Source organism: Panthera onca, chromosome X (genome assembly GCF_046562875.1).
Source record: "Panthera onca isolate mPanOnc1 chromosome X, mPanOnc1 haplotype 2, whole genome shotgun sequence".
Taxonomy (NCBI): Eukaryota; Metazoa; Chordata; class Mammalia; order Carnivora; family Felidae; genus Panthera; species Panthera onca.
In genome coordinates this window covers 79,530,242-79,541,566 of record NC_138357.1, presented here as the reverse complement: position 1 = coordinate 79,541,566, position 11,325 = coordinate 79,530,242, and the positions used below count along the sequence as shown (strand labels likewise).

Sequence of the window (11,325 nt, the reverse complement as noted above, 5' to 3'; positions counted from 1 at the left end):
CCGTGTATCCTGGTAAAAGCCCTTCATATGTCATAGTCGTCCATCCCTCATATGGTACAGGCATCCATTCCTCTTCCCTGCAGAAACAACACAAATGTGGAGCATTTGGAGGCTGGCATCAAGGACGTTGGCACCATCTCCCCAGCCTTTGGATCAAAAGAGGGGCAATTTCTTTCTTTAAAAAAAATGTTTTTAATGCTTATTTATTTTTGAAGGAGAGAGAGAGAGACAGAGCATGAGCAGGGAAGAACAGAGAAAAAGGGAGACACAGAATCCAAAGCAGGCTCCAGGCTCTGAGCTGTCAGCACAGAGTCCGACGTGGGGCTCGAACTCACAAACTGTGAGATCATGACCTAAGCTGAAGTTGTAAGCTTAACCAACTGAGCCACCCAGGCACCCCAAGGGGGGGGGGGCAATTTCAACGAAGGCTTGAGCAAAACAATGCAAAAGGGCGTGCTGTCCTATCTTTTTGGTTAAAATTATAGTTCTTTCCATATTTTGAGGCAGACAAAAGAGGGGAAAAAAAAATCTTTGTTTCCCGCCCCCTTTTCTTTAATCAAAAGCAGACCACCAATCCAAGATAACTTTGTCTTTTTAAGAGAGAGTAAAAGCAGAATTTTAATCTTATACCAGTGTACTTTTAAAATAAATTTCATATATTGAAAAAAAAATTAAAAAAATTAAAAAAAAATTAAAAAAAAATTAAAAAAATAAAATACATTCATTTTAACCTTAGTCCATCCTGACCACACATAAAATTGCTTTTCAAAGACTTCCCTTAACAAATTTTCTATAACTTTTCTTTGCGTTCAGATTTTGTCCCCAGCCATTTCTCTCCAAAAACAAAACAAAAACAAAAACAAACAAAAAAAAAAACCAGTCTCATTTAGGATATATATATATATATATATATATATATATATATATACCTTCAACAAAAAAGTAATTCCACTTCTTTTCTTACATCCTTCTTACAACATCTACTTTTCTATACACAGAGTCACTTTTCTTATTTACATCAGTTTTAACTACATTTAGCAGAATTTTAACTCTTAGAAACCTTAGGCTCCAGTGAAAAGTAAGTAGTAACCAATTGTGATTTGTCTGTCACATCAGAATTCCTTAGATGGCAAACTTATAAATTAATTAAGCACAAAGCCTGTTTTCCAACAGACCCAACTATCCTTAGTTTCTCTGCAATAAGTCAAAAGCACACACCTATGTTTAGTAAGTAATGCTTCAGCATTCCATCTGATTTGGAAAAGGCCTGAGTGTCCAATGAATTTAATCCAGTTTATCATCCAATAAAAACTTTAAAGTTTCAGGCTATCAAAGACCCTGAAAGCTATCCTAACAATTACCCATGAAAACTTTGAGACAGACAAAAGTAACCATCATTTTAAGTCACCCTTTTGCTGACAAATTGCCACAGAGATAACACAAGCTTATTTGACCTTCAGTAAACCTAGGTAGAAAAAAGTTTTATATTTAATGCTGATAACTCCAAAGATATGTCTATCTTAATTAAACCAACAAACTTAAATTAGTTTAAATACTGAATATGTTCCATCTGTGTCCATTAAAAAGTCAATCAATTTGTTCACCATTGTCCATTTTTATCTGGGGAACCGGTGAGGAAATCTGAAGTAAGCAGTGTAAGTCTAAGGGGGTACTCTTTGCTCCTTTACAGAAAGGAGAGGAACAGGAGCCCATGGTGCTGGAGGCACCCAGAAGGTATAGGAGCCAGGTATGCAGTCCACACCCAAGGTGGTGCAGAAAAACAGGAGGAGAGAGGGGAAGGCACAAGAGGTGAGGTGTGACCTAGAAACCTGGAGGCCAATAAAAGACCAGAGGGCAGAGAAAAAGGTCTCTGGGTCCTAAAGTCCTAAATCCTGTCATCTCTGACAGACAAGCAGATGCAGATATTTTTTTCCCCACCAACAAGTGGAAGTGGGAAGACCACATCTGGCCAGAGAAGATAGGGAAGTTCCCCAAAAGAAAAGGAGTTTTGGCAGCTGCTTGGGAATATTCCTTAAAGTCCCTGTCCCAAGGGAGACCAACCAGAGACAGTTGGTTCTAATTATCATCTGCATCTTGTGGGAGCTTGCCATGTGTCTTCTCTCCAATCCCCCCCTCCCCCCCGCCCCCCCACCTGGGCATCAGGGGCAGGAGGAGGGTGGTGAATCCAGAAGTTGTTGAAGTAAGTCCTGCTCTCCACTCCACAAAAGACATTTGAAATTGAAAGGTTAAAAGAAAAAGGGGGTGGGGGGGACCTGGGAGGTGAGCCACGCCAGAGTGTCAGATATAGAAGCAAGGAGAGAGCCACCTTCTACTTCAGTTGGGAAACCTGTGAGTAGGACCCCTTGGAAGTCACCCAGATCACTCCTAGGAGGATATACGAGGGATCAGTCCTGGGTTTTTCCACTCATTTCCCAAAGGGAGAGGCTGACCTAGACAGAAAGAGGAGAATTCTACCAGATACCCAAACGGGAAGTCAGGGATCAGATTTTGCAGATAGCCTTTAGGCGTCCACCAAAGAGTAGCCTTGGTCAGGACCCATCAGTTGCTATTCAGCCTCCCCTGAGTCCCGTGCATCTGGGGGTTCATCTCGGAAGGAAACTGGGGCTCCACCACACCGATGTTCCCAACTACTTTGGGAGATCAGCTGGGAGGAGACCAAAGGAGCCTGTCACCCGAGACTTGGGAATGGCAGCCACACTGTTTGCTCTTAACTGGCTGACCAGTGACCATTGTTTGGTTTGAGAGTTTTATTTAGGATAGAAAGAAAAAAAAAAAAAAGAGGGAGTCGTGGCTGCTCTTTACTTAAGGTTAGAAGACGTTGGGTATCCCGGGTGAGCCCCCAAGAAATGTTGTAGGATTCTTTACCTCAATACCCGGCGTTTGTCATCTCTCCGCTTCGAAGAATGAAGAGGTGAACACCAAAGAAAATGAGCAGCAGGCAAACGCTTATTAGAGTATAAGATTAGAAAGTAAGAGGAGTATGAAATCTTTCTTTGCAGAGAGGGGGGATTTGAAAGTGAATGCCCTGACTATAGGCAAGGGTCTTTGTTTCATAAGGTTCTGTTGCCCACCCCTCCTCCATCCCCTCCCCCTTGTTCCTTCTTAGGTCCTACCCTTATTGGCTTGATAACTCTTGGTGCTGGGTTGTCCATTCCTGATTGTCTGGATTCCACTGTGTGAGGAGTTAGACTATGGTCATACTGTCCCTCGTATGACATAAGTGTTATGGTTTACTTATTTTAGTTAGGTATTTTGATTGTCAAATTCCTAAGGGGAACCTGAGGGGGAGTAGGTGGTGTCTGTTACATTCTTAAGAGGAGCCTTATGCCTGAGGGGTTTGCTGTAGTCAAATGCTCCTAGTGTTGTGTCAAAATCTGTGTTTTTCCCCACCCAGGGACCTCAGGTCCTAACCTTTCCCTCTCTGCCTATTTTATCCTATCTTTTCCCTGTCATATTAGTTTCAAATTTATTAATTGCCCACCCCCTCCCCCAACCCTGCCTCCTACCCACCCACCAATCCCACTATATATTCAAAGGAAAACCAGGATAGGGATGACAGTCCTGGTTGGGGCCTCTCTATCTGATGGGAAAGTGGCTGAGGCAGGCTGAGCTTTACCTGCCCAGCCTCCCAGGAATCCTGCACAGCCCCCCTGGATGGACTCAAATCAGGAAGCACACATGGAAAACATGGACTAGATGTTTCTCTTCAGTTCCAGAAGTATGCATGACAAAAATTAAACCTGCTTCCATCCCTGTTTTCTTTTTTAATTTTCTTCAGTTTTTTTTCCTAGCTTTATTGACATGTAGTTGACATATAATATTGTATACATTACGTTGTACAATGGGATAATTTGATGCATGCATATATCGTGAAACATTTACCACAATAAGGTTAATTAACACGTTATTCACTTCACATAATTATCCTTTTGTTGCTGTCATGGTGAGAATATTAAAGCTCTACTCTCAGCAACTTTCAGGTATACAACACAGTACTGTTAACTATAGTCATCATGTTGTGCATTAGGTCCCCAGAACTTAGTCATCTTATAACTGAAAGATTTTACCCTTTGACCAGTATCTTTCCATTTCCACCACACACCCCTAGCCCCTCGTGAAAATGGTATTAGATCGAATCCATTAAAAAATAGAGGCAAATTGTGCTTCCAGAGAGCCTTTTTTTTGGGGTGGGTGGGTGGGTGTTTTGTCCAGCTCTTTGAGTTTTGCGTCATAGAATAAACACCTAAGCAGTAAATGTGGGTAGCTGGGCCCACCCTCCAGATTTATTGCTCAAATGGCAGAGGAAGAGGATGTGATGGGGACACTTCTTCCCTGTCTGTGTATTCTAATCTTTTAGAACATCCATGAGATGTTCAACCCTCGCCTCCCACAAGTCCACAATTAGCCTTAAATTCATGACTTGTAAAAAGAACGAACAACAAGTATGATGTTTGCTAAAACTGGTTCCGAAAAAGCACTGAAAGGAGTGGTTCAATACAATTCTGTGCTGACGAGTGTTTTGTTTTAAATCAGACAACAGCAATAATAGATAAAAGCAACATGAAATGATTTATTGAAAAAATGACCATTCAGGCAATATCACACAGCGAGGTAAGATAATATTCAATATCAGATCATCTTTGTTTTTCTATTAAAAATAAAAGTAATTTTTGTTAGTCCATCAACTAATTCCCCTGGTGACACAGAATAATAGCTGTGGTCCTGGTCAGATCTTTTAAAAGAATAAATTCAGAGGTGTGTGCATGAGTATGACATGGTGTGTGTGTGTGTGTGTGTGTGTGTGTGTGTGTGCAGAAATTACCAACACAGATGGTAAGAGGGAATTCAGAAATATATAGATCTTGTAGTTTATTCTCAAACCTTGGGGAAGAGGCATGTATTTTTCTCAGGGCACAAATCTAACAGTCAAGGTGGATGTTTGGGCTGTGTTGCTTTAAAGGGCATCATCTCCTCAAGGGGGCATCCCCTGCCGCCCAGGCCAGGGAGTCCCCAGGGAAGGAGCCAGGCTGTTGTTACTTGGCCTGGGTGGCAGAGGGGACATCAGCGACCAAGGTGTCCTCCTCCTCAGCGGCGCTGTTCTTCTTGGCCACAGCAACCGAAGCGGGTGTTTCCGCAGGGCCCTTCCCGGTCTTGCCTTCTCCTCCCACGTTGACCTGGCCCTGGGCACCGGGCACCTGCTGCGGGCGGTGGCGTGGGTTGTTGAGGCGGCGGGATCCGTAGCGTGGTGGGTGCTTCTGCTTCGGGCCTCCGGCGTCGCGCCCGCTTTCCTTGTCTTCCGCCTCCAGCTCCTCAGAAATGCCTGCTGAGGGTCTTGGACCAGGAGTGATGCCTCGAGCCCTAGGGCGACTCAGCAGGTAGCTGGGGCCGGGCCCCCGCCGAGGGGCGCACTCGGGCCTTGAGGCTGGGGTGGACGCGGGCAGGTGGGCAGGCCGCGGGCCGCTGGTGGGAGCGAGGATCGAAGGGCCGCGAGACAGGGCTGAGGCCCTGCGGAAGGGCGGAAAGCGCTGCAGCCTTTGGTCTTGGGGTCCACCGGGCAGGCGGCGCCTCTGGCCCTGGGCCTTCGTGAAGCCTTCGCCACTGGCCTCACCTTCGTCGACGTCGTCCTCAGTGCCCCTGGGACCGTGCAAGGGTGGCCCGCGGCGGCGGATGTAGAAGCCCCTGCGGAAGCGGGGGCGGTTGGCAGCGTAGCGACTGCCTTGCACTGGGGTACCTGCTGGCCCGGTCACGTTAGCGGCCTGGGTGCCCCGCTCGCCCTGCACCACATCAAACTCAACCGTCTCGCCGTCGCCCACGCTGCGTTGGTACTTGTGAGGGTTGTTCCGGGTGATGGCCGTCTGGTGAACGAACACATCTTCCTGGGTGTCATGCCTGCTGATGAAACCGTACCCGTTCTTCACGTTAAACCACTTGACGGAGCCTCGCACCCTCTTGGCGATGACCTTTTTGGGCACCTTTCCCTTGGCGCCTGCTGCCGCGGTGGTCTTGGGGATCACGTCTCCGCCGAGGTTGCCAGCTACTGGGGCCCGGGGAAGATCTCCACCTCCCAAGGAAACTAGGAGTTTCTGCGCGGCTTGAGGGGGTACTGAGGCGGTCACCTCTGTGCGGGTGACCTCTCCCACCTCACTCATGAGGCCGTCCTTGCTCTCCTTTCTCTGAGAACTTGAGGGAAATCTGGTCCTCGGCGATTGGGGGTGGGGTGGGGGTGGGGAGGGGCTAGGTCTGGAGGCAGGAGCCTCACTTTGGAAGGGTCGGTCGGTCGGTCGGGGCCAAGGACTCTCTGGCTTCACTCTGAGACTCTTGGAAAGGCCTACGTCGTCTCCTGGGGCAACAGGACGCGGACCAAACAGTGGCTGCCGCGGGTGGTGACGTCTCAATGGGGGTCACCCACTAGGAGAAGGCGGTTGGGCTGGGGGGCGGGGCAGATGTGCTCTGCCTTGTGCTCCAGGTGCCTCTTGGTCCCTCATGGAGAGGGGGCTCATTTGAAGCTCTAGGCAGTGGTCTTCTTGAAGACCCTCTTGCTTGCTTGAGTGGATGTGAAGAGACGACCCACTTTCCATCTCTCTCCCTTGGTTGGAGATATTCCCAACCTTCTTAAGGGCACTCTCCAAATACTCCCACAAAACCCTGGTCCTCTTCCAACTCCTTGTGTGTTCTGTATGTGGGTGAGGCATTTTGTGTAAAGGTGAGACAAAATGGCAACCACATGAAATTAAGACCCAATCAAAGAAGCCCACTGTGGGTTGTTTTCTTTTCTTTTCTTTTCTTTTCTTTTCTTTTCTTTTCTTTTCTTTTCTTTTCCTTTCCTTTCCTTTCCTTTCCTTTCCTTTCCTTTCTTTTCTTTTCCTTTCCTTTCTTTTCTTTTCTTTTCTTTTCTTTTCTTTTCTTTTCTTTTCTTTTCTTTGTTTTCCTGCGGACAGATAGGGGAAGACCGCCAGCGCTAGAATGCTAGTACTGAGAGGACACTAAACTAGTGCAGGTTTATCCAGACTAGTGTTAGGGTTGTAGAGTAGTGAAGGTGAGTGGGAACACTTTTGTTAACTAGAATATTCTGAAAACCCTGTTGAGCTCTGTGTTCTTGCCCACATAAAGCAAATGATCATGTGGAGTAAAATAGAGCTGAGTGAATTTGCCCTTGTGTTTTAACTGCAGATCCAAACTTTCCCCCACCCTCAAATGGTTTGTGACTCTGTGATCTGTATCCTAAGTTGGAGTTCTGGTTTAATTATACAGGAACCCTAAGAATTCAGCCTTAACTGCAGTGCTAATACTGTGGTAAGGTACAACTAGCTGTCTGAAGTATAACCTTTCAGATGTGATGATAGAGCAGGCCAAAATAGTAGATAGCAACTGGTCAGAAAACTGTTTACATTCATTAATAAGAAAAATAAAAATAAGCCAAGTTGGCCTACCACTTTAGACTTTACAGAAACCTCTCATGTGTTGTGCATTTGACCCCTGCAATAACCCACTCTATAAGGAAGTGGAGCGTGTTGTTTTTACTTCAATTTGACGGATGAGGGAACCAGGGCCCAGAGATAGCAAGCTGCTTGCTTAAGTTCACATGTTTAGTATGGGGCAAACCCTAAAATCAGATGTCAGATAGATTTCATTCCAGGTCCAGGTCTCTTTCCACCACACCTCACTGGCCTTTGTGTACAGTTTCGTGACTTCTTTCATCTGATGTCAGAGAACAGGGACCTCTTTCAGAGAGGTCATACAACCCAGCGGAGAACCCAAGAAACACCTCTTGCATGGATGATCTGTCTCCCCTGGGTTGAGGCTTCCAGGCCTGGCCCTCTACAGGGGCAAAAATTGCCTTCATGTCAACTAAGAAGCACCCCCTGTCCCCACATGCAGTAACCCTCTGCCTGAAGCTGACTAGAAAACAAATCCTACTGCAGACTCAGGAGCCATTTCTTCACCATGCTGGTGTAATATAAAGTGGAAGAAGGGGTCCTCATTTTAATTTTTCTATTTAAAAAAAAAAAAAAACACTTCTTCAGGCATCGTCTCTTGTGGTTTTTGCAACAAGCATGAGAGAGCAGCAGGCTACTGTCAGTATCCTCACGTGACCATGAGTAAATCAGGGCACCAGGGCACAAAACATCTACCTGACCTAACCAAGGCCACCCATGTAGTAAGTACAGAACCAGGATAATACCTTTGGGAATTCAGGCCCTCTGGTTCTTAGTCCACTGTGCACTCCATGGCTCCATGAGGCCAGTTCTATGATATTGCCAACATTTCTTCCTTTCATGTCCTGAGAGCTCTTCTTGCTCTTTCCCACATTTGCCATGCTCATTCCCATCTCTGTGCCCATGTTCACTTTTCTCCTCATTCTCCTAGGAATACCTTCTCTCCTCTCCTCTGTCTGTATAAATCCTATCTGCCCTCTGAGTCTCCATTTTGCAATCCTCTCCCACCCCCTTTCCAAATGCACCAGTCCACCTCAATATCGTTCTTGGAAACCTAATTGCACTTACAGCCCAACGATTAATGGCCACTCTACTTCTTCCCTGATGCATAAGGCTTTATGTCTCACTATTATTCCCAACTAGATTCTAAGCTCACTAAATCTCACTAAAGAGTGAACACTTTAAGTTTCTTCTCTGAGTACCATGGTGCCTGGAACAACACTGGCTGCCTAAAGGGCCACCAGAAATGTGTGCTTGTGGATAAATTCATACCTTCCCCCTCCCCCCCGCCTCAAAGTGGTTACATCCTTGAATTCCTTACAGTCACTAGCACAGCGCCAGGCACAAAGATGCCAATGAGATTCACTGGCTCGAATTGAGTATGCCCTCTTGAATCTCCTGTTGTTGTTATCATGATATACAGGATAGTGCCTTGGAGCCATCATGGAACTCTATTAAACTTTCCTGGTTTGTAGGTATTTTGTGCAAGAATAAAGGTTTTGTAAAAAAACAAATTAATATGGTATTAATTAATTAATTCAACTTTAAGGTTTAATTTGCTGAGACCATTGTATTATTTTCATTGAAATCATCAGGTTTTATTTTTTTAATTTAATTTTTTTATTTTTTTAAATTTACATCCAAATTAGTTTGCATATAGTGAAACAATGATTTCAGGAGTAGATCCCTTGATGCCCCTTGCCCATTTAGCCCATCCCCCCTCCCACAACCCCTCCAGCAGCCCTCAGTTTGTTCTCCATATTTATGAGTCTCTTCTGTTTTGTCCCCTCCCTGTTTTTATATTATTCTCGTTTCCCTTCCCTTATCTTCACCCGTTTTGTCTCTTAAAGTCCTCATATGAGTGAAGTCATGTGATTTTTGTCTTTCTCTGACTGACTAATTTCACTTAGCATAATACCCTCCAGTTCCATCCACGTAGTTGCAAATGACAAGATTTCATTGTTTTGATTGCTGAGTAATACTCCAATATGTGTGTGTGTGTGTGTGTGTGTGTGTGTGTGTGTGTATATATATATATATATATATATATATATATATATATATCACGCCTTCTTTATCCATTCATCCATTGGTGGACATTTGGGCTCTTTTCATACTTTGGCTATTGTTGATAGTGCTGCTAGAAACATGGGGGTGCATGTGTCCCTTCGAAACAGCACACCTGTATCCCGTGGATAAATGCCTAGTAGTGCAATTGCTGGGTCATAGGGTAGTTTTATTTTTAGTTTTTTGAGGAACCTCCATACTGTTCTCCAGAATGGCTGCACCAGCTTGGATTCCCAAGGTTCTGTCTATTTATTCTGCACCTCTCTCCACCCATCCTGTGAAGCATATAATTTAATTCCTATTATTAAAAAACTGTCAGTGAAATAGAGGGTAATTCAGGCTTAAGGTATACCATCTGATCCATTAACATTTAAGAGGCTTATCATCTAAAAATACAATCTTTAAAAAAAATAAAAATAAAAATCTTTGTTTGCTGTTTCAGCCACAAAATGGTGCTGAACCTGAGACAGCAGAGTCCATCCAGGCCCATTGTAAAAGGTGATAACATTATCTACTGTGAAGAATAAATAAGGTGACAGCCTAAGGAGCGGAGGCTTAATAATAATGCCCCAGCCATTACTGGACTGACTCACTGGCACTTCCTGTTCAAAAGGTAAATGGGCTAAATGGAAAAGAGAACCCTATCCATCTTACTCCTTCCAGAACCACACCATCAACTCCACTGTCTCTTGAGTGCTGCTATCTGTCCAAGGCAACATAAAGGTAATATAATACATCCAGAAATAATAAAAAGTAATCTAGAGTATGGCACTGAGAATGCTCACCCTTGCCCCACATCCTGCAAATGGTACATCACAGAAACCAAGGTGACTCCAGAGATACTATGGATGTCAATACGTGGTTTAAAATATGGGCAGTGTCGCAACTTTCAGTGCACTCTCAGCTGAGGTTTTGGGAACTAAAATCATTAGAAAGAGCCAGGAATCTTAAGTCAGAAGATCTGGGTTTGATTCCTGGGATGGCCAAATATTGGCTGTTTAGCCTTGAGAAAATCACCTCGCTTCTCTGAAATGCAGTCTTCTGGCATGTAAGAAGGAAATATAAATGCCTAAAATGTGAAAAAAAAATATGTGTAAACCAACAGCTGTGAACATTTTGCCATGTGTTAAAAATAAAGGAAGAGAGAGGGAAAGAAGGACAGAAATGATAAAGCATAATGGTTAATTTTATGTGACCCAGTTTGGCTGGGTCATGGTGCCCAGATATGTGATCAAACATTATTATGGATGATTCTGTGAGAGTGTTTTTTGGATGAGAATAACTTTTAAATCCGTGAATTTTGAGCAAAGCAAATTGCCCTCTATAATGTGGGTGGGCCTCATCCAATCTGGTGAAGGCCTGAACAGAGCAAAAGACTGACCTCTCCTGAGCAAGAGGCAGTTCTGCAGCAGATGGCCTTTAGACTTGAGCTGCAACATTGGTTCTTATGTGGGTCTCTAGTTTGTCAGCCAATCCTGCAGGCTTTGGATTTACCAGTCTCCATAATCACGAGCCAGTTCCTTGAAATAAATTTCTCTCTGTCTCTCTGTCTCTGTTTCTCTCTGTATCTCTGTCTGTCTGTCTGTCTCTACACACACACACACACACACACACACACACACACACACACTGCATCCTATTGGTCTTTTTCTCTGCAGAACCCTGACTCATGCTGATTTTGATACCAGAACTGGCTCTAAAGAACAGAATCTCTCTCTCTCTCTCTCTCTTTCTCTTTTTCTAAAGAACAGAATGTTAAGGATGAGTTTTCTGAATTGGTTGTGGAGTTCTGGAGTTGGTT

At 44.6% G+C, this 11,325-nt stretch overlaps 1 protein-coding gene across 1 annotated transcript; it reads right to left on the bottom strand.

The window, feature by feature from the left end:
* Positions 1 to 4,571: 4,571 nt before the first annotated feature.
* On the bottom strand, positions 4,572 to 6,357 carry LOC145714613 (Y-box-binding protein 3-like). The gene has a single exon (XM_081794250.1). It carries the CDS (start codon positions 6,168 to 6,170, stop codon positions 5,055 to 5,057), a length of 1,116 nt encoding a protein of 371 aa, XP_081650376.1. The 5' UTR covers positions 6,171 to 6,357; the 3' UTR covers positions 4,572 to 5,054.
* Positions 6,358 to 11,325: the final 4,968 nt, after the last annotated feature.

Excerpts from the sequence above, each read along its gene's own strand:
- LOC145714613 (XM_081794250.1), bottom strand. The coding sequence starts at position 6,170 with ATGAGTGAGGTGGGAGAGGTCACCCGCACAGAGGTGACCGCCTCAGTA.